The sequence below is a fragment of the Falco biarmicus genome, chromosome 4, assembly GCF_023638135.1.
Source record: "Falco biarmicus isolate bFalBia1 chromosome 4, bFalBia1.pri, whole genome shotgun sequence".
In the NCBI taxonomy this organism is placed as follows: domain Eukaryota; kingdom Metazoa; phylum Chordata; class Aves; order Falconiformes; family Falconidae; genus Falco; species Falco biarmicus.
Window position 1 is genome coordinate 82,739,417 of NC_079291.1, and position 23,315 is coordinate 82,762,731.

At 50.7% G+C, this 23,315-nt stretch overlaps 1 protein-coding gene across 1 annotated transcript; it reads right to left on the bottom strand.

The window, feature by feature from the left end:
• Window positions 1-7,383: 7,383 nt before the first annotated feature.
• GRIFIN (galectin-related inter-fiber protein) lies at window positions 7,384-10,055 on the bottom strand. The gene is made up of 4 exons (XM_056335157.1): window positions 10,044-10,055; window positions 8,270-8,349; window positions 8,013-8,175; window positions 7,384-7,548 (listed from the first exon to the last, which is right to left on the bottom strand). The coding sequence occupies exons 1-4, from the start codon at window positions 10,053-10,055 to the stop codon at window positions 7,384-7,386; spliced, it is 420 nt and encodes a 139-aa protein (XP_056191132.1).
• Window positions 10,056-23,315: the final 13,260 nt, after the last annotated feature.

A 23,315-nucleotide genomic window follows, 5' to 3' on the forward strand; every position in this document is an offset into this window, starting at 1 on the left:
AGATAAGAGGCCAGCACTGTGCACAAAGACAATATGCAGAAGATGCCAAGTGCACGTCAGAATCTTCGGAAATAAAATGACAAAACAAATAAAAAACATCTGGGAGTTGATGTTTATTGTTTGTAATTACTTCTATGAGAGTGAAAACCTTTCTTCTCCCCCTATTCTTCCCTCTCAGTCAAAGAATGAAACATTTAAACTATTTCAAGTGTCCTTTGGAGGATTTTAAAGAGAGAATGTATGCATTTTTATGCCTGCAAATATTCACTGATGTCTGTTTTCACGAACAGATATGTGCCAAATTCCTTATCTTCCGTCCTTTTTATTGGAAGCCTCTTAGATTGAGTGCTCCGGAAATGTCGTGGCTGAAATAAAAAGATAATTTTGTACGGAAGAATTTGTCTGATATGATGTTCACTCGCTCAAGAACAATGAAACACCATCTTGGCGTTAATGTGATTGAAATATTTGTCTTTCAGATATCTTTGCTTTTGGCTTGTGCAGAAGTGCAGGCAAGAAGCAGGCTGGGTAACGTGGGGCTGAATGCCCTCCTGCAGGGCACCTGCTTAATAGGACCACACCAAGTGAATTTGATCCAGTCTCGTTAAAAGGAGAGTCACTAAATAGAGATGTACTGCATAACAAAGTGGGTTTTATAAGGAGAAATCAGTGCTGTGGATCCCTAATGCATTGCACAAATTTACAGACAAGATTTTGAATAAGCAGTAAGCCTTTGAGAAGTTAAGAGAAGCCAGGACTTAGCAGGGGTTGCAGCTGACGTGCAAAGCAACCATCTAACACTGCCTGCATCCAGCCCTTCTCTCCCCTGAGCTGTAATCCAGGATCAGTTGAAGCAACAGTGGAATTTCTTCCGTGTCCATGTTTTGTGTGTGGGTCTCACCCTCTTGATCAATACAGGCACCATCAGCCCTGGGGAGGAACAATTAGAACCAGACTGAAAGCAAAGCCCAAATCAAGCAGATTTGGTACAGGAAATCTGGTGGTCTGACCAGGGCTGTGAGGCTCCATTTCACCCTGTTATCACTCTGGGGGTCTAACCAGTTTGCTAGTGATATCGCTGAGGAGGAAGGCAGACAATACTAAGAGGAGGGGCTGTTAAGGGAGCCAGTTCTCTATCCTCCTACCTGCAGGCTGCCAGGTTTGCATAACAATATTGCTTCCCTGGTGCTCTCTACCCAGATGCAACAGGCTAAAAAAGGGCTTTTAAGATGACAAAGCTTTCTGGGTTCCATCAGCTGATTGCCAGCTGGGGGAAGTCTCTGACAAAAGCTTTAAATTTGCCACTGTGTGCATTTTCCCAGCTGCAGAGGCTTGCCGAGGGGAAATGCAGGGTGGCAGGAAGGAAAGGCAGGCTCTGAGAAAAAGCACTCTCAGGGGCCAGATCTGCTAGCATCAGGGTGGAAGATAAAGGTTTTGGGGAGCACAATAGGGGGGAGCTTGGCTTTCTGAGCAGGGTTTATTCTCAGCATAGATGACGCTTTGTGGGTAGCTGTCACAAAGCAGATATGCCTGGGGTCAGGGTGCAATAAGAATTAGAATTTGAGCATGTTTGCAGCAAGGGCTCGGTGATCAAGTGTTATGTGTCTAAAAATAAACTTTCCTGTATTTTCTTCTTCTAATCAAGAAATCCTTGGGATTTCTGCTCTGTGGATTCAGGAGGGGATCAGCTGGGAGGCAGGGAGAGATGTGATCCTGTGCCTGAATGCCTTCCAGCAGCCTGCTCTAATGTTTTGACAGGATAAGAAAAACACCGTGTGAGCTGTTATTTATTTTAGGCAGCCTTTTAGAAGGAATCTCCACAACTAAAGTCGTGGAAAATCAGGCAGGCAGAGGCTTTGAGAGGTTGTTAAGAGGATCAGCTGCAAACTTTTTCTCTCTAGTAATAATGCCTGGGCTCTCTTTGTGCAGTGACTCACCTGGAAGCACTCAGGCTAAATTGGAAGCACAATCACTGCCCTCTCATCCCCACTGACCGGGTCTGTCTTTCTGTTCCTAGTGTGTGTTCACAGCACAGAGCAACTTCAAGAAATGAAAGCTGACAGTAGTTGGAGTTCAGTGCAGGGGTGGAGGTTAGACGGTGAAATAGCTGCATCTCAGTTTTTACTCCCCATTTTTGAAACCAGCTAGGTTGGCATGTAATAAATCACACAGTGGTTGTGTCTTTCTTTGGAGAGGTGGTGCATCAAGGAAGGGGAAGAAAATGAAGGGATGTTGGTGGCTTTTTGGTCGTTGTGTAGGCTGGAGCATGAAAAAAGCTAGAAAAAGCTGATTAGTAGCAGAGACCACAGCAATGAGATCTGTGTGCAGATGGATGGAAACCTCCTGGAGCTAGTAAGCTGCTCAGCGGCCCTGGTCGGTCATTTAAGACAAGGGGCTGGCTCATGTGTGACCTGGGCTGGGCTGCAGGCTGTAGAAGGTTTCAGCAGGAAGTCTGTTTGCTCATTAAAGCTCGGGGCAACATCTGACAGATCATGAAAAGTTGCAGACAAACCTACCCACAGGGGACAGGGACAAGCCATGAGCTGCAGGGTTAGAGCACCAGGCTGGAGGTGAAAGCACCTGGTTCCCTCCTTCCTTCTCTGCTTTCCTGCATGTGCCTTGGTTTCTTCACCTGCACAGGGGTGTTATGATGCTTCCTTCTCTTTATAGTATACTTGGATCCCTATGGTTTTAAAGTGCTTTATAAGACCCAGGCAGCCTTACAGTGGTCTGATGGTGCAGAGAAAGCATTCTGATCTCCACAGGCTGTTGCTTTGTGCTCTGTTAAAGTCAGAGATTTGGTTTAGCTACATTCATAGAACTTGAAGGAATACAATAGATTGCTTTGGCAAGAGGATCTGGAATGGACTGCAGAACTGGAGGGCCATCAAATCTGGGCATCAGGCTAATTTCTGGCATCCTTTCCTGAGGCAAGTGATACACAGTAACACAGCTGCCAAATAAAGTGATACCGTCAGCTTCCAATCCTTCAACCTCTAAAGGAGATCCTTTCTTTCAGGAAATGATCCCTCTCCAGTCTGCATTTAGCCAGCAGCTGGTACCTGCCACCATGCATGCAAGCTCAGGGCTGGGAGGTGTACCTTCATGTCTGAGCTGGCTCTGTGAGATAAAATACTTTAGAAAGCTCTCTGTAAATGCAATAAAAGAATCATCCCTCTGCTTTCTAGCAGATGCTCCTTTCTAGCTGCAGTCTGGGGCTGCCTGCTGCCTCAGAAATGCCACTTCCCAGCCAGAACTGAGAGTTACTCCTCCTTTCCTCTTGGTTGGTTTTTGGTTTGTGGTTGTTTTATTTTTTTTTCCCCACTTCTACTCTTCAGAAAAAGGCCAAACGTTTGCCCTTCGTGTTCCTCAGTCCTGCTAGCAAACACCTGTGACTCCTGAGCATTTAAGCAGTTTGACAGCCCATGTTGTTGAATAAGCAGCCTCTTAGGTAAGGACTCAGGGATGTAAGGAGAAAAGTAATTGCTGATATGGTCTGCACCTCTAGCAGCTATTTCTGTGGCAACCTGTTGGGAAAATGGAGGCATTTGGGGATGTGGGAAATTAGAGATGCTATAGACATGGGTCCATGATCAATGAGCTACACCACAACACAGTTGCTAATGATCAGTGGAGAGGCGAAGATCTCTGCTGCAGCCCAGCTGTTGTCCATCATGGGGGCATTGAAATGGGAGGAGAAAGGGAACTGTTAGCTGAATGGTTAACAGCTGTGCTCCTCCTGCCTTTCTTCACCAGGGCTGCCCTCTAGCTATGAGTAAGTAGCTAAACCTCCAGCATCTGCACGACTTTCTCCTTTTTTTGTGCTTTCCTAGGAGTTTTTCCCACTACATTGGCAACAGGTCCTTGCCCTTTTTCACACTGCCTTTCCTATCTGGAGGCAGGACCCAGCACCTGATATCCAACTGTCCCTTGCTAAGGCTGGCAGAGACAGTGTCACGCAGTCTGATGTCTCTAGGCTGCTGCTCTGCTGATGAGATGTGACTGTTGCTGAGGTGGGAGCCGTTTGCTCACCAGCCTGTGAGGAAATTGCTGGTGCTTGCTGCCGGGGTAGGTGATTGCCAGCAGTGGCAATGACACCAAGGAGCGTGCTCTGATCATGCATCGGCAGATGCTCCACGGGAGATTTGCAGCCCTCTGACACTGCCAGAGGGGACCATGGCCCTGGGGGTCCTGGAACAGCTCAGGCACAAAGGACTATGAGCCTGATTTTCCCCTCATTGATCTGGGGACAAGCCAGAGCATTTCACTGAGCTCTGCAGATCCAGGCCAGATGAGGAGAGTCAGTGGGAAAGGGAGAGCCCACATGGGAGGTCACCATCTCTGCCGGCTTTGCCTCATGAGGGACATCTCTCTCTCCCAGGTGTCCCTCCCCAGTTCATGTAAGCTTTAAGGGCAGCTGCTGCTGCTTTATAAGCAGATCCTGCCTAGGGCAGTCCTGATCTTGTCCCACAGTAATCGCTCTGGAAGTCTTTCAGCCCAGCTCTTGTGCTGCACTTGGCCAAAGCAAAAATACTGAGCTTGGCCTGGAGGTTGGGCAGTGAAATGCTGGTCCCTCCCAGAGCTGCACCTCCAGCTGCCTCTGCTCCTTCCCCTTCAAAAGGCTTCCAGCTCTTCAAAAAGTACCCGTGGGCAGGAGCTCATTGCCATCAGTTCCCGTTCCCCCCACCCCCCCAACCCCCAGTTTCAAAGCCCAGGTCATCAATAGGAAGGCTGGTTGAAATTTGGAAGAAGGATTGATTTGGTCCCTTTGACCACCTCAATACCAGCATGCAGTGCCTCTGTGCAAGTCTGATGCGCCAACCCCCTCTCCTGAGCGTTTAATTGACCATTATAATTGTGGGGCTTCATTTTCCTCTGGAGTTTCTCCTTAAGGCACAGATGAGGGTCACAGACTTGGAGGGCATCTCTCATTCCCCGTAAAACTGCCCACACAGCTATAAGCAGCCAGCCCCGAAGTTTTCCTCCCAGAAATGCTCTGTAGCTCCCCAGACCTCTCTTGCTCTGAAGACCCCTTTGCCCTTGGGAGTGTTTTGGTTGGAGGAGGCAGCAGATAAAATCCCGGAGCCAGCAGCAGTGCTGTGGATGTGTCAGGAGTGATTGGGCTCTCTTGGTGCAGATGGTGATGGAGTGAGATCAGCCGCTGGCAGAAGCTGTAGGGGATGTGCTCAGGAGTCAGGGCACAATCTCTGCCGCTGCCTGATTTTTTTGTGGCATCTTTTTATTTATTTGTACTTGAAATATTTTTCGCCCCGTTTGTCTCTGGTCCTTTGTGCTTGCTTCTGGAGAACAATGAAACTGTGGTATGTTTTTGCAGTGGTGGCTATAGATGGAGTCTGCAGCCATTTAAGTACAAAATCTTACCCTTCCAAATCATTTCATCACTTTTCCTCCTTGAAAAATGATCTGCCTCCATCAACCTCCAAAGAAGCACAAATAAAAAGAACAATTTCTTTCAAATGCAGTTCAGTATTATCAGATGTATGACGCAGAGATCCCAGCGGGCCTGATTTTGCCTGTGTTTGTGCCTGTTTTACTGAAGGGATGGCCATAGGAGTAAAGTTTGTTGAACTCCTGAGTTACATCACGACAACCAGAATTTGAGCTGACCCTCTTGCCCAGTGGTGACAGATTTATTCCAGACCAGAGGGCATCTCACCACCTCCAACCTCCCTGATTTGCAGCCAAGACCGTGTCCATTTCCAAAAGGTGTTTTCTGTTCTTTTTGGAGAGAGGAGGTACCGTTTGTGACCATTTTGTGTTCCCATTGTGCTCTTTGCCACAAGAACAGGATGGTTTCCTGTTAGTGTTCTTTATAGTCTGGAAGAAAATTATAAACTTTTTAACAGACTCATAAATGTCAACTTTGTGGCATCATGTGTTGTGGTTGGCTCCACAGTCACCTCTTCCTCATAAGCCCTTGAAACTATAAATAGGGAGAAGAGTTGGGAATGGCCAATTGGAGCATTGAGAAGAGGCTGGAGCAAAGCCCTGACCTTCAGAGATCTCACCCGAAGGCAAGGACGGATCAGGGCTGAGTTCTTACCAAGTGATTTCTCCTTGATGGAAAGGACTGGCAAGGCGGGATTGTCTTTGCTTTTTGCATCAGGAATGTGGTCTGTCTTATGTCTGAAGAACAAAGGAGTGATTTGGGCAGCTGTAATTGCATTTTTGGAGCGAGTTCCTGTTCAGATTTAACACTGTGACATTATGCTTCTTATGACGCGCATAATTAAAACAAAGTAAAAATAATATCTTTTAGCCTGCTGTGGCCCGGTCAAGGAGTCAGAGAAATGCTGTGCTCCAAGGAGGAGTGTGGAAAAGAGAAGAGGGTGGAAGGGACAAGTGGACTGTTTTGAAAGACAACTAAAAAGGAGGAGAAAAGAAAACAAGAAACAGGAGTAATGGCAATTTGTTCATTCCAAACTTATCATAATTTCTAGACCCTGATTTACTCTAATCCTTTTGTTTGAAGTCCAGCTGCATTTCTGGTGCATGATGAAGGGACCACATGCTTTTATGTGCCTGCAAGCTTTTACCCTTTTCTGACCTACTACATCACCCTTAGTCTATCTAAGGAGCCTGGAGTTCCGAGGATACAGGCTGAGCAAACATCTCTCAACTGGTGATAGGAACCTCTGGAAATATCTTGTGAGTTGACTCTTACCACCCTCATCTGTCTACAAGGGACTTTCATTTTGTGTTAGCCCTCAAAGCAAAAAGGCAGTATTTTCCCAGTGCCAAAACCAAGCAACCCTCAGCCTGTGTCCTCCTGCCCAGTCACCAGCCCTTGTTCATGCCTGGAGATTTGCAGGGAATCAGTAACTTGATTGATCTGCCCAGTGACATATCAGCAGGGATTTCCTTGTTTGATTTTATTGGCAATCGTGGTAGCACTTTTACCCAGCTCCTGGAAAGAATCGTCCCTTTCCATCCCTAACATGCATGTCCATTAAATCCTGTGCCACATGGCCAGCTGAGGACTGGGGTTAATTCACCCCATACTGTTGGGCAAACACAGTTTTTAAGGTAACGTTCAGGTGTCCAGACGACGCAGGGCAGACTTCTACGTGCTGCAGCAGTCTCTCAGGCTGTCCAACGACAATGATAAGAACTACAGAGGCCATCATCCACCCAAAGGTGTAGGGGCAGAAGATCTTTGATGATCTGGGATACAGTTAGGAACATGGCTGGGTGCTCGATGGTGTGCAGTGGGAATGGCCATCACTTCCACTATCAACACAGGCGCAGCTAGCTCCCTTGCCAGTGATGGCACATGTTGAGTGGAGAAGGGGAGGAGATGGTCCCTGGCTACATCAGGAGCTCAAGGGGGTATGGTCTGTGAGACTGCTCCAACTCCAAACTCTAGTAGAGGCCTCGTTTGGTGATTTCCACTGAAGAAATCTCAATATCATTGAGAATCTGCAGCTTGGTGATGGATGAAAGCTGCTTCTGTCGATGCTTGTACTGCAAGATTTTGTTTTCATCGATGAAAATGTGGAAATAGTCCTGGTCAGAGTAGATTTCAACCTGAAAGAGAAACTGTGTTATGGTCACCATGTGGTCACACATCCTTACCAGACCTTGCTGCCATCCTGTCAGTGAGTGCCCAGATCTTGGCACATGGACCTACAACCCACTTTAAATCCTGCCAGAGCTGACAAGCGCACTGCTCGCCCCCATTTTGGGCAAAAGGAGGGAAAAATTGAGCTCTTCATATAGCAGAAACTGGTGATAATGTAAAGCCTAAACTGTAAACAAATGCAGCATCCACAAATTATTGCTGGAGCTCTGCATGTCTGTGTCAGAGTTGGGTGTAAATCAGCAGCAAATCAGGATACAACAGAAGTGCTAACAAGGAGACAGAGCCAGAGGGGATGTTGCTGAGTACGGTGCTCGTGGAAAAGCAGGGCTAGATCCATGAGGAAGACCCCAATATCGGCAGGGTCACTCCTGGCCCACCCAAGGACACCTGTGGGGTGACACAGGGTTACCTGGAATGGCTCCTTTGCTTCGAAGGGGAAGGTGCTATTAACCTCTTCCTTCCCCCAGTGGTTGGCAAGGAAGGAGTTGCAGATGATTCTGGAGCTGGAGAAACGAGGGTTAAAGTGGAGAGCAATTTGGTCTCCAGGATCACAGAGCAAATTAATTTCAAACCTAAGACAATGAGACAAAGAATTGGTAGAGAGCCGTGGAGCGATGCTGTTGGCTCTCACAAGCCAGGAGAGCTGTGAGCAGAGTGTGTCCTTACATGCTTGTACTGGAACTGGTCTCGCCCTTGACCACGACGCTCCAGCCAGGACACATCCCCTCTGGGTACAGGGCCTCAAACTGCCAACGAGGAGGTGATGGTGAAACATGGCAAGATGGGAGAGGTGCACAGCCCTGCTCATTCCTTACACTTCTCCATCTTTCTCACTCTGTCCTTCCCCCACTCCTTTCCCACGCAGGCACACTCTCTGCCCCTGCCTTTTTCTCACTCCTAAATAAGTTCAAGGTCTCTAAATTGATAAAAAATGAAATTGTGACAATATCCAGTTGGTGAGGTGGGGTTTGCTGCCCCCAGGGTCTTTTATAAGAGCTGGGGGGGATCAGATAGCAAAAATTAAAGAAGAACCTGAGTGCCTTCATTGTCAGCAGGACACAAAGACACCCTGCTCCTCTCCCCACCTGGGCAATACAAAATCTGAAGCAGAAACTTTGTGTTGCTTTGAAGCTGGGTGTGAAAGACAAGGGCAGATCAAAGAATGTGCATAATATGGCACCCAGCCCATCCTCACCCAGTGCGGCATGGGTGACTTCTCATGAGCTTCTGCCTGATCCCTCGTTCCACCCTTCCACCCGCTCCCCCCTCTCCAAGGTTAAACTTGCATAAAATGAGCTGGAAAATGTTCCTTTTTGAATAATTCATAGTTTTATTAAATAACTCATTTTAATAGGAAGTGCTTGCCATTTTACACCCCCCCCCCCTTTTTTTAGCACTCTAATGATCTTGCGTTTCTGAACATCCCCCTCTCCCAAACTTACTGCTCACGCTGGGAAAAATCTCTCCAGCCTTAGCATCTCCACTGCCAGCTGCATGCCTGCCTCTCCCTCCCTACAGATCAGGACTTTCACTCCCCTGTTTATTTCTTTGCCATGATTTCCTATTTTTCCAATGCATTTTTGGGTTGTGTGCATTTTTGGGCCACAGCTGAGACATGACGATGGCCAGCCTCATGCCCTCATGCCTGGCTACTTTTGGAGGGCAGCTTTGGGAACCCACGCAGGGTCATTTGAAGGCTCTGACCACATGAGCATTCGCTTCTGTGAAACGCAGAGATCTGATGGAGCTGACTTTCTGGTTTCAAACAGCAAATGGCGGTGGCAGCACCCAGGCTCATCTTGCCTTGACTCTTTGCTTGTCATCATTACAGCCACCCCAGCAACAACACACCATGTACACAGGAAACGGCAGTTCCCTCTGCTGCCGGCTGTCCCGGTGGAGATGGATGGCAAAGCACAGGGCTCCTCTGCTAAAGCATCGCCTGTATTTTGGTCCCAGCTTAAACCCTCTAAGCCACAAGTGCTGCCATCAGGGCAACATTACCCCAGCCCAGCCCTGGTGTAACCGAGATGAAGGATCTCTCCTATTGCCCTTTATCAAAACTGGGAAGCTCATGGTTTTGCAATAGTCTGGACTGGGCTGAAATAGAGGGGCAGCACTGCAAATAGCATCCCAGGTCTTTCAGGATTTCTACCTTTCTTGCCCTTATCTGTACCGATGTCCTTTATCCCCAACCTGAGCCTGTGCTGTCTCCCCTCAGGCAGGGCAGGCAGTGCCAGAGCCTGGCACAGTGCTTACCTGCAGTGCTGGAGCCTGGCACAGTGCTTACCTGCAGTGCCGGAGCCTGGCACAGTGCTTACCCGTGGTGCCGGAGCCTGGCACAGTGCTTACCCGTGGTGCTGGAGCCTGGCACAAGTGCTTACCACAGTGCCGGAGCCTGGAACAGTGCTTGCCCACGGTGCTCACCCACAGCGCTTACCCGCAGTGCCATCCTGCTCGCCTGCCCCCGCGCCGCAGACCCCCCCAGGTGCTGGCAGCGGGGTCTATATAGAGGCCACCGGCCAGGAGCCCACGCGCGGGGATTAGCATCAGCAGCGGGCTGCGGGCTCCCTTTCAGAGTGGGCTCAGGCATGGCCGGGAGATGGGGACCAGCAAATCCCGCTGCCCTCCCAGCGGGGTCAGCCTGCTCATGCGTGCGGGGCTAATCCTGCCCCGCTGCTGCCCGGACAAAGGCAGTCCTGAGCTGTGACGTACGGGGTGGACAAGCGTTCAGGCTGTGGTACAGGGGGGGCAGGTGTGTTTCATGCCTGAAGGAAGGATGGGGACTCCCAAAGTTGGGGGAGACACCAGGAGCCACATCCACTGCAAGGTCCAGAGAGAAGGGAGGTGGCAGAGGAGAAATGGTGGCTCCAACAGGTGCTGAGCTTCACCCCACCCCAACCACCAGACATTTCTTTTTCTCCCTGTTTTCTTTTTTTGTTCACTCTTTCTGGGTCACAGCCTGGCCCCAAACAAGCTGATGCCAGCTCTGTCACAGCCGCTTTTCCACCTCACGGTGTGCCAGGGCTGGCGGGATGCTGCTGTGCTGAGCTCAGCACACCCCGGCTCCACATTTCCCTTCCCTGCTGGGGACAATACAGGGATTTGGGAGCAGGGCAAGGGAGCCTTTGTCTGATATTTCCTGTCATGGAAAGGCACCAAGAAATGAGCAGCAATGAAATGAATTTCAGCAATGGGGGGTTTCATCCTGACAGTCAGCATGTGCTAACATACAGCTGGGTGAAGCTGAGCCAGGGAAGGGGGGGATGGCTGCACATCCCCCCCCCCCCCCCCCCCTCCCCGCCTTCACAGGGTAAATGCATTAAAAACAGATGCTGGCCCCATCCCTGCATGCATGGGAGGCTGCAGTGCTCCCCAGCTGGTCCTACAGGAATCCATGGCTTTCGCGGTTAAAACCTCCTTGGTTTTAACTCCTATGGGCTGCCGTGCTGATGTTATTTAATATGTTTATTTTATTTCCAGCAGATAAGCAGAACGAGAGCTACTATCCCAGGCTCTGGTGGCCTTGGCAGATGATTAAAAATGCAATCCAACAGACATAGAAGCCAACAGCCTCTCTTGGGGCTGAAAAAGCCAAGTCCCAGGCTGAGACTTGCCTGTTTGGACTCCTACAAAACTGAACCTTGTGAAGCTGAGCTGTGCCATGGTCTCCCTGCTCAGCTTCAGGCTCTCCAGGTGCTGTGCCGGGGAGCACCGGCGCGGAGCTCTTGCTACAGATGGCAGCATTGGGACGTGCAAGGGAGCCGTGAGCCAGCGGCAGAGATGCTGAGGTGGTGCTGGCAGGGCCAGGGACATCCCACTCATCCTTCCTTGGGCTGCTGTAGGATGTTGGACAGTGACTCTTCAATCTGCCCAGCTGCATGTCTCCCCTACTTATGGCCTGATCCCAAAGTTGTGTTTTCAACCCCCAAATTATCCCTCCCTGCTTGCTTCTCCCGCCAGCCAGGTCTGCGGGGAGAAGGGGCTGCTTTTGAGATACCCACCATGGCAGTGAACAAAACTAGACAGCATGTAGGAAAGGGATGATCTACAAGCTAGCTAATTGTGACAAGTTTGTCATAATTATGCTAATGAAATCAGTGCACAGGGGAAAGTTTGGGCACCGCAGGGCAGGTCAGGGTGCAGTGGGATAGCAGAGGACTTAGCCCAGCAAGCTGCAGTGGCACAAGTACTGGCTCCTTTCTGTGCCAAGGGGCTGCTTCCCACCCACACAGTGCAGAAACCGGCGTGAGTCACGACCTCTAGAGAAGCTGCTGTGGACTTTTATTTTGTCTAGTGAAACCAGTGTGAATCTGTGCACACAGCCTGTCCCGGCAGGGTGATGTCCTGGCCACACTGAGTCTCATTCCAGTTCCCACCGCAGCCTCTGCTGGTGCCATCACCAGCAACAGGCATGGAATTCACTCCCCTGCTGCAAAAAGCTGCCTCAGGCCAAGCAGCACTGGGAGCTACAGGGCTGCCCTGGGGGAGAGCACAAAAAGGCAGGGAAGGCAGGTTTGGAGAGATGGGAAAGCTCTCATGGAAGGAAAGAGAATTATATTGCTCCAGTTTTGGGGACAGCAACTTCTGAGATGCTCAGCGCTTCCCAAAATTCAAGGCTTTGCTTCCTGTTTGTATTTCAGCAAGAGCAAGAAAGGTTGGTGAGGAAAGATGCAAACACATGTATTTCACCACTAAATGGTGCCCAAATACCAACTGGTTTTACAGGTGAACCTTTATTTGCCTTCTGCCTGTTGTGCCACTGCTCAGCAGCCATCCGAGCACCTGTCTGTTTAGCAAGGAGGAAGGGATTGGAAATACGTTTAAAATCTCAGGTTTTGGAGGTAACATTGGGTGGTCAGCTCTTAGTGCCATAATTTTCCTCTCTTTGGTGACAAATTGCAAAAAACCCAGACACACTCGTGTGCCATCGGGATACAGAAAAGACTGATATGGTCTGAGGTGGAGGGAGTCTAGTGCAGGAAAGGAGGTGATAAACTGATGGCTTGGTTAACTGCAGGGGATGCGTTAGCAGACCTGCTTATGCATTTGCCAGCCACGTGGTCATACAACCATCAGAGTTTGCACCTTTGCTTAAACCGTTCTTTTCCATGTCCTGCTCTTGGTTGTTCATCCCAAAGTCTTTTTCCTGCTGCTCACAAAGTGGCAGAAGCCCTCAGCGAGGAGCTCGGCACTGCACTTCCCACAGAAGTTTTCATGCAAGGCTCCCCTGTGCTACACCAGGTGCATTTCTGGATGCGTGATGATTTCCATTAGTCTCTAGAGGTCTCCAAACACACAGCTTGGATTTTCAGGACCTGAACACAGTACTCGCCTCTACACACCATACATCGACTCTCTCCTTGTTGCACTGCCTGGCTCTGCAGTTCGCCCACCGCGTGATGCTCCTGTATCTGACACCTGCTCATGTTTTACTACGAGCTCTTGTAGGAAGGAGGCATCCATCCCATGGTTAACTCAGTCAAGCCCTGATGTGAAGGGTGCCTTAGGTATCACCCCAGGTGTACATAATCTACACATACTGGTATGTGTTGTCCTGTATCTGCCTTATTCTGCCAGCCAGGAACATCAGCACACAGACCTGGCTGTGCCCATGCCTGCCTCATATTGCTCATATAACCTCAGCAATATGTGCCTACCTGAGACCTGGGATCACAAATCAACCCACATTCCTTACATACACCAATGCAAATAACCCAGCCCAGTGCTCCTGGCCCACAGCCACCTGCAGCCAGTGGACTCACATCTACAAAGCTGCTTTGGTACCTACTGGCCGTAGCAGAGTGGCTGTGGTCACAGAGATGCAGCCAGAGCCGGGGTCCTTTGGAATCAGCCTCAGCTAACTCTCCTGGGACTAGTCCAGGGGCCTCCAGACGTGCAGCTTTATGGAATAATTTAAGATTAAGCTAAGAAATTATGTATTTTTAGTGATGGGCTCTAACCACCAGCCAGGCTGGGCACAACAGTGAGGCTGCAAACGGTGCTGTTGCAAAGTCCCTTGTTTTTTCTTGCTTTGAACATCCCGGTGCAGCCACCAGCCATCACCTGTCTGGGGACAGCACCATGAATCCCTCCTGCAGCCCAGGGGCTTGGGCCTTTTCTTTGTCTCTGGAGCCAGAGCAACTCACTGGCTTTCCTAAAATCTCATGTTCTTTGTTTTCGGACAATAGCTTTGCGGAATGCCCCACTACCACCACCACCATGAAACAGTGGCTGGGGTGCAGGCAGAGCCTCCTGGGCATTGCCTGCTGGCTGTGTGCTCCAGGCAGGCTCAGCTCCTTCCCAGAGGGTGAGTCTGGGTTGCCCCAAATCCAAAGGGATCTCCTGGAGCCTTCCCCCACCAGCCCATATCAGGGGCTGTGATTTCCCCAGCACACACTTCTGTGCAAGGCTTCTCCAGACTTGCTTATCTGCCATTTGGCAGTATTTATACCTCCTCCGCAGCCATTTCAGTTTGTCCAGGGAATTCCTGAAACTCCCCCATGCAATCAGGGCTCAGCCCTCTGCTCCAGCCGTGCCGCCTCGGGAGCGTGTTACCTCAGGAGGGGTTTGGCATGTTGTTTTGCCAGCTCAGCCCCATTCCCTTTCCCCCAGACCTACAGCTCCGCGTTAGTTCCCTGCTCCTGGGATCTCTTTGCAATGCTGCTGTCTACAAGCAGCACCCAGAGACCAGCTATCTCGGTGCCATGCCAGGGCTGGATGGTGCGAATTCTCCTCCAGACCTAGTGCTGGAGAGAAAAAAAAATATATATTTATGGATACAATCCTTTTGAGTTACACCTTGGTGCAAAAGGCTGTGGTATCTATATTTCTGCAATCTCACCCTGCTGTGCTTTACGTGACCAGCCAGAAGAGGGCTGGAGACTCCAGGCAAATCCCTGAGACAAATGATAATCATAAGAAAAATCACACATGGGTCTAACTCTAGAAAAGCCTGATGCAACACCCGCTGCTGCTCTGGGAGGGGGTCAGCTCTGCAGCCCACACCTCCCATACCTGCTTTAAGGAGACTCCAGTCTCTCTCAACAGCCCCTTGCACATGCTCAGCCTAAACATCCCAAGGCAGCTTGTAGGAGAGCAAGGAAAGAAAACATCACACCCTGTAAGGTGGCAAGAGAAACACGGAGAAGCTAACATCCCCCCAGCACACGCTGCCTGGTGCTGACTGAGCTTCACGTGCAGCTCCGCTACAGAGCCACTGGGAATGGCCTCAGCGCTGGTGGCATCTGGGGGCCTTGTGTTTGTCAGATTTTCCATTCTTTGGCTGTTTGTTAGCATGTCCCATCACACTCCCAGTTAGGCACTGGTGCTGGGGAATGGGAGGGCACGTCCTCTCCCCCCCAGCATCCATCTGGGCAGCTGAAATTCTACTCTTATGCTTGTTGGCTGGTGAGAAAAGCAGTCTGGTTCAGTCCCAGGCAGTGCCATGAATGTGAATCATTGCAAGGAAAATCTCTGCCTCTTGTTGCACTCTTCCCCCACGCTGGTAAAAGGGGAAGGTGATCCCAGCCCACACCAGGGCCATGAACCAGCACAAGTGCAGCTGAGGCCAAGCCTGGAGCCGCCGCTGTCCCCGGCATAGCTCCTGCTTGCCGCTCAGGACTTCCCTTTTGCACGGCTTTGAGGAGTGGGGATGAAAGGCAAGGCAGTGGAAACACAAAGCACGCCTGGTTTATTTTATTTATGACTGGCCTCCACTTAAAAGGAAACCAGCATTATCAGCCTGCACCGCTGGGTCAGATGGGTAAATGACAGAGGAGGGGTTCGTTTATGATACGGAGCTCAAGTTTGCTCTTATATGGACATCCCACCAGGCGCTGCTGGCTGCCACCTTGCTGCTGCGCCCGGCAGGGGGGTGGCCCGGCTCCAGCCAGAAACCGAGCCAGGGTCCTCCAGAGGTGAAAGGCACGAGGGAGAGAAGCGGTTGAGCTCAGGTTGTGTTACCCTACTTCCTTGGCCCAGGGCAGCTACACGTGCTGCAACACAAACATCGCTGCCACCAGCACATCCCGGCCGGTCGGGGCTCATACCTGCTGCATCCTTACCCAGCCAGGTTTTGTGTACCATGGCTTCATCGTTTCCTGCTCAGTTCCCTGCGGAGAAGACTGTAAAACGATGTCACAGCAGGTCCTGTTGCCCTCCCCAGTGACTCCAGCTGGAAAGGAGTGCTGGGTTTGGTGCATGACTAGTGCTGGTCCTCACCCATCGCTCCTGCGCAGAGCTGCAAGGCGCAGGCAGAAGGTAAACATGACCTGGCACAAGCTGTTGTTTATTGCCTGGGGTTCCTACAGCCAATATATGATCGTGCATAAATAATTGCTCCGTTGTGTATGCAGGGACCTGATTTATCCTGCTCCTTGGTGATACCTTCCAAACTCCCCAGGGAGACATCTGTCTCCTTCTTCCCAGTGATTAATGGGGAAGGAGGAGAGCTGGCGCTGGGCCTCGCCATGCTCCTTGGAGTCAGCGTGTGGGTGTAGTGTGTGTCCTTCCATGGTGGTCCCTGGCTCAGAGCTAAAGCAATGACAGATCCTCAGGAGGAGGGGGGATACGTGTGGACTCTCCCTGCTCAGTTTTAGTTGAATCCCTGGTTCCTGGGGAATATCATCAGCATTGCTGAAGCCCCCTCCTTTCCCCCGCACCTCACTGCTAGCTCTTGCCAATTCAGAAGTGTTTCCCAGAGGCTTCCCAGGTAAGGTTCATCTCCAAGGGCCAGGTTTCCTCAGTCTGAGCAGCTCTTAATCAGTGTGGAATGATTTACTGCCCCAAAACACAAGGGGAGGAGGAGGCACATCACTAGAGGGGCTGCAGCTTGGCATGCTGCGCTCCTGTGCTCGGCTGTGTGCACAAGTAGCAGCACGACCATCTCGTGCTGATGCTCTCCCCTGCGAGCTTCGTGCCAGGTCCTTGGCCAGGGAGACCGCATGGCAACAGGCCTGAGCACAGCACAGGCGGGCCACGCTCCCTGTATCAAAGCCTGGATTCCTCCCCCAGTGAGCAGCGTGTGGGCTGGAGCCGCAGTCGTGTGCCTGCAGGTGGGTTTGGAGAAGATGCAGAGGAGAGGGAAGCCTGGAGCTGGGGGGAAGAAGGGAGGTGACCTGTGAGGTTTGGGGGATCTCTGTGGTTCAGGGAGTGACCAGACACGGGTGCATCCCATGTGCTGTAGCCCTGCTGGGGGCTCCACTCCAGGGAGCTCAGAGGGGGTTTAGAGGTATTTGTGGGGGAGGAACTTTGGGTTTGGTCAAAGAAAAGGGTTTAGAAACCAAGAGGCTTGCAGCTCTGGGGTCCAGAGCACATCCTTCATCTGTCTTTGAGCATTTGACCCACTCCTTGCACCACCGCTGTTTTCTTCTCTTGGTCCCGTTGCACTGAAGCCACCAGGCTGTCATCTGCCCTGCTGCCTCAGTGGCATGAAGGGGCTGTGCTGTTTACAGAGGGGACATAGGGTCCACTTCCCATCCCAGCCTCCAGCAGAAGGTGGAATGACACGTGGAAGTGCACAGTGGGAAGGGAATTTTCAGCATGGCAGAGCCCAGCACACATCCAAAGGGTACCAGTGCCAAGCAAGACCCCATACATCTTTTTCTCAGGCCACCAAGTCAGCAGCCCCTGAACTTGGAGACTTGGTCCTCTCCACGTGGGCTCTGACCTTTGCTGTGCAGGGCTGGTGGCTGCTGAGAAGTGCTGGGTGTTGCAGTAACCTGCAAGAGGCAGCTGGGGAGGAGGATGCAGCTTTCTGCTATTTCAGAGAGCAGGGAGGAAGAGGAAGGGCTGCTGACAAAGATCGAAACTAGAAAAATGACGATGATGACAAAAATCCTCCTCCCATTTAGGGAACCAAATGCGTTTGTTTCCTGATGTAACCAGGATAGCTCAAACCGAGAGACATGAGTTCAAGTTACTAAATCGCAACTCCTTATGCCCCAGGGTGAGGGTGAGCCTGTTTCAGATGGAAAGGACCAAATGCCCTACCAGACCCTCCATCCTGACCTGCCCAGGGGCTGGGAGGTGCCTTTAACCAAATCCCTATCTCCTTTGCCTGGCTCCCCTCCACCTCTTTCCCAGCCACTGTACAGAGCTGGCTACCAGGAATAGCTGCCTTGTGGTCACACTCTGGAGCCTGGGACTGTGCTGGGGGAAGCCAGGGAGGTGCTAGCCAATGGTACCATATTTTGGGGAGATTTTGGAGCACACAGTGGTGAGGAATGAAGAAGGGGAAGTGTTGCTTTCCCTATAGCTGTGTTTATTGCTGCCCATCCTGCTGCCTGCTCTTCCAGATCTGGAGGAGCAACAAGCCCAGCTCCCCCCCAGGAGCCGTGCTGCTCTCTGCCCCTTCCCGCAGAGAAACTCCCTGACCCACTCTGGCTCCTCATTTGCAGACAGTAAAATTGTTCTTCCTGAGACAAACAAAAAGACAGTCACAGCCCCAGGGAGCCTGTGGTCAAGGCAAGGAGATGCCATGCTATTTGGTTTCTTCTTTATTTTCATTTTGGCTTTTAGAGTTGCAGATGAGCTCCAGCCACAAAGTCTGGAGGCAAGTCCAGCTTCCAGTGACTCCTGACTTGGGTGGAGGCTGAATCCAGACTGATGATTCAGTCCCTCTCTATTTCTGGTGCTGGATTTGTACATGATTTGATTCTATGTAGTTATGGATAGAACCGAGCAGAGTGTGAGAATTGCAGCAGGGAGGTGGAGGGATGCTTCGTAAATGAAGCATTTGTTAGTGCAAGATTTCAGCAGGAGAAAGGGATATAAACAGGCAGCAAGGGCATGGGGGTGGGGGTGGTATGTGCCACATGCCCTGCAAAAAGTTTAATCCGTGAAAGGATCAACCCAGCCCCATCCACACCTTGACTCCAATTCTCCTGCTCATGGAGCAGCTCTGGGAAGCAGGCTTGAAGCTCCATCTGCATCTTAGTAGCAGCTCAGGAGAAGCCAAAGAGTGCTCGGGACCTGAGGGCAGAGCTGCAACTCCAGAACGTGCTGTATCCATCTTCCCCGCTCCTGCCACGGCCAACGGAGATTTTCCAGCCCCTTGGGGCTGGGCAGCAGGCACAGAGGGAAATGCCCATCTGCTGCAGTCAGGGCCAAGCTCCCATGGATGAGAAAGGAGAGGGGCTGAAGAGTTTCAGCCTCCATCTCCAGGAGGGATCTGGGGTAGCTCTGGCCTGCCTCAGCACTTCATCAATCCTGTTTTGTACTTGATGTGGATCGTAGCCTGGGGAGAAGTTATCCGTCCATGGCTCTGCTCCTCACATCCTCTGCTTCTCCACCTCCTCCTTTAGATCTGGCTGCTGGGAGAAATTATCTTTTTTTCTGGAGCTTTTACCAAACTGCAAGGGGGTTTCCAAAACATCTGGAACAGCTCATGGAGCTGGAGTGGAGTGTAACGCTGAGGGTGGAAATAGGGTCATGGAAACGGAGGCACCCTGCTGGATTAATGCTCGAGAGCGGCACTTGGGAAGGGCTGAGTTCAAATCCTCACCCCACTCACAAAGGAAAAGAGTTGGAAAAATCCCAACGAGACCTTGTCCACACCACCATGTGCCGTTGGGTCCTGTTCCCCAGGGACCTTGCCTGGAGGAGGTCCCACCAGTGCTCACTGATGCCCATAACCTTAATGTAGGGATGTGGCACTGTGCTGTGAAGGGCAGCGTGAGCATTTTTGTCTCTCAGACCCAAAACCTGCTGCTACATCCAGGCTGGGAGGAGGTCTAGAAAGAAGCCAGCATTTGGGAAAGGGCAACAAGGCCCCTCGGGTTATTTGGAGGCTGCCAGCTTGGCATCCATCACAGCTGAAATACTGAGATGGCTTTTAATACAAAGCGACATGTAGTTGATTAAAGGAGGAGTGTAACTGATGCCAATCCCAGAAAATGATGAAAATAGATCTCTGCTAACTTCTTCATTTCTACATGGCTAGGATTTTGGCTGATAAAGATGATCTTGTCAATGCAACAGCCTTGGCTCTGTGGTTTGACTTGGCGTCTGGCCATGGTACAAATGAAGCTGGAGTGGAGACTTCTGCTTAGATAGATTGATAAATGCCAATGATACAAAACCATCATGGCTCACCCAATGGGAGGGCAAACGGGGCTGGCTACGGGCTGGGAGATGCAGCTGCCCTGGGGCAGCACGGGCATGCAGCCGTCTTTCCAGTGAGGTCACAAATAAATGGGTTCTTGAGCCTCCCTAGTTTTACCTGTTTGGTGAAAAAAAATAACCCCCTTCCGATAACATTTGTAAACAACTGTTACAAAATAAACCAGATCACTCAGTTTGGTGCAAGCCCAAACTGCCTCTTTTAGTGCAACCACATAAAAAGTCTAGGAACAAAAAGGGAAGGTGGTATTTATAGGATGGGACAACCTCTCTGTCTTGGGAAGCAAAGCATGTGAAAGCCATGGCAGACCCATGGGTTTTAGCCTTATTTTAGCAGGACAACCTCTAAAAACGTTTCTGTGGTCCTTCAGAGGTATTCCAGACTTCCCGGGTCCTCAGATTTGTGGTTGCAAAGTACTGCAATGACTCTGACTGTGTCCCTGGTGCAACACCACAGCCATGAGGCCAGCTGCTGTCCTTGGATATGGTGGAGCAAGGATAGAGGTTTTATTTGCTGTGGCAGCTGGGTGAGAACAGGAGAAGTGGTGTCCCTGGCTTGGGTGTCCCTGGCTCGGGTGTTCCCTTGCCAAGGAGGAGGGTGGCACTTTGGGAGTGCCCAGGAAAAGAGACCCAGAAGTGATTCAGGGACTGGAAACATCGCCTATGCAGACAGGGTGGGGAACCTCAGTTTATTTATTGAATGTTACTTATTTTAGCATTATATATTGAAGAGTTTTGGCTGATGGATCATGGTAGCCCTAAACATTATGGTAGAGATGGGAGAGGGTTTCCCAGGGTAACAGACAAAAGCAGGATAAGATCAAATGGATGGATAATAAGGGGCACAACTTTGGGCTAGAATGAACACTCAGATCATCAGAAATATTTAAATGGAGACTGGGACACCTCATCCCCTTGCACTGACTGCCATGAAATCTTTAACTTCTGCAAAGAGCATCTGGGAGACAGGGTGAGGGACTTCTGCATGCTGCCACGCATACCTCCACCTGCTAGCCTGCAGCAGGCTGGCAGGATTTAAACCCTGATGGCCTTAAGTGTTCCCATCCAGGCAAGAAGGCAAGCTGTGAAAAAAGTAAACATGTCACTGAAATATTTTCCTTTCACATGGGTTGATCTTTCCGAGCTGAGAGAAAGGACGCAAGGAAGTTGCCACCAGACATGAGCACACCAGCCCTGACTTCACAAATATTTGAATAATATTTACTGAGCTTTATGTGTTATTCCACAATAATTTTTTAAAAATGAAAAAGAAGAGGTTTTACTGGACTCTGCCAGATGTGATTGCCTCAGGTAACCTCCTTGCCTCGCTTAGTTCCGAGCTCAGCAGCCGCTGTCACCACCAACTATACACAATCTGGCGTCCCAGGACTGAATCCCTGTGGGATCAAATGCTCAAACAGGGATGCTGATCCAAGCGTATCAGCCATGGGACACCACGCCTGGCACAGGAGTGGCAGAGAGCCTGCCCCATCTCCATCATGCCTCACAGACCCATGCAACGCTGCTGCAGGGATGGGTGTTGTCCGCCTCTTTATGTCGGACCTCCCTGAAGTGCCTCTGCTGCTGAAGTCTCTCTGCTGTTTCCTGTATTTGAACCCCTTATCACAGCCTTGCCCTACGAATATGCACTTGGAGGGTGTGTTTTATGGCTTGATAAGCTTTTATTGCAGCCAGCCTCATTGATGGAATGTCTGAAATAAACAGGTGGGAATGCTGCATCTGGGCGGGGGGGACAGGGGGTCTGAGTGGCTCCGCTTTCCACTAAACTTTGTAGTCTGGACACAAGTTTTAAGTAAAACTCAGGCAGTTTTGAGTCCAGCTCAGGCACATCTGGGAAGGTCCATGTCAGAGATCTCCAGGAACCGCTGCAGTTTGTACAGAGGAATTGGGTTTCATTGAAATATCTATTTCCATCCCTTGCAGGAAGCAGTAGCACGTGGGGATGTGGTGTCCCCTGCACCTTGTCCACACCTCGGCCCCATATCACACCTCGGGACCCCCCTCGCCATGGTGAGGACTCCCCACTGCACCCTACTGGGCCATCCTGCTTGTGTGCACAGCGATTCGCACCCTCTTCTGCCTCGGTTTCCTTCTCCACTCCACACATCTCCATTGCAGCCTTTCCTCCCACGTGGGCCAAGTTCTTCTCTTGGCAGCAGTTTGCATTTTACTTCATTTTTTTTCTTAGCATCAGATTAGAAATTAATTAAAGTGGCCAAGAATGACTTTGCCAGGTGCTGACTCCCTCCGCACTTCAGCTCTGAGCATGCCTTTGTGTGCGTGTGTGCGTACAAGCGACGAACAATGATTAAAGAGGCTTTATTAGTCCCATGACTAAGCTACAATAGGAAAAACCTGTGTCCTTCCTGCCAGCGACCCGCACGAGGGGGACAGCTCGCCATGAATGCTCGGCCCCAGCTCCCCGCTCTGGCACGGAGGACAAGACTGTGGCCAGATTAGAGGGTTTTCTGATCTCATTTGCCCCCATAAATGTCTAGGGAACATAATATTGGACATGAAGATGGTTGTATGTGATCTGCTTTAAGGTGTTCATGGTCCCACCTGTCTGCTCCCAGCTGGTGTGACCCGAGGTGCTGCAGGGGCATGGGAGCTCTGGCCGTGCCGCGCTCTGCCCTGGGCCAGTGGTTTTACCTGCGTTGGCTCAGGGAGATGGTGATGTCCATCCAAGGACACAGGGCGGTGCTGAGGCTGCAGTTCACAGGAAAGGATTTGTCTGCAGGGACCCGAACCAATCTTCCCCTAAATAAGTGCTGCAACCTGAGCTGCAGAGAGGAGCTGCACCTAACACCTTCAAAGTGCTGCCAGGGAGCCTGGTCCTCCTGATTCACCCACCAGTTTAGTACAAGATGTTACCTTGTTTTTCAAACTTCTCCTTGCTCTCACCCAACCAAACGGGCCAGACCTCATGGATGCACCTTTCCAGAATATGCCTTCTACTTCTGAGACAGCAGATACCAGGACACGTCCCTGGCTGCTATGTAAATTGCAGGGCGTAGGAAAACATCTCCAGAAGAGATGCTGTCAGACTCTGCCTGGCTGTGGCTGTGCTGTCAGCATCCCCTGGGCCCTGGGCTGTGTGACTGTCTGGGACCCAGCACCATGGGAATGAATTAGGAACTTCTGGAACCCAGGCTGTGCTGTGAGATCAGCATGTCAGAAAAACAAAGGAGCCCAAAGTTACTGTTGCTTTCTCTGTAAGAAGGGGCCAATTATTCAAAGTATGTTGGGCCCACAGATAGAAACTGCAGCCAAGTACGCAGCCTGCCCTCTGGATACAAGTGATGGGGGAAAAAGCTGATTTTTACATTTTGGTTGAGACTTCTTCCCAGCATAGCTTCAAGCTGATCACTCATCCCAGCTACACCAAGTCTTGGCGGAGTGATGCTCTGTGCTTCTGCCACTCTGCAGCTAGCCAGAGGATGGGGCAGAGGAAAGCCCAGGGAGCAACGCAAATATTGCAGTAAAGAGAGAAAGCAGAGCAAGATGTTTTCTTTCCTCCCCAGACCTCCATTGCCTGGGCAGCGCTCCAGCACCTTCATTCCCATTG

Excerpts from the sequence above, each read along its gene's own strand:
- GRIFIN (XM_056335157.1), bottom strand. Across the intron at positions 8,176-8,269 it reads ACCAGTTCCAGTACAAGCAT|GTTTGAAATTAATTTGCTCT; the intron begins GTAAGGACACAC and ends TCATTGTCTTAG. Across the intron at positions 7,549-8,012 it reads AAGCAAAGGAGCCATTCCAG|GTTGAAATCTACTCTGACCA; the intron begins GTAACCCTGTGT and ends TTTCTCTTTCAG.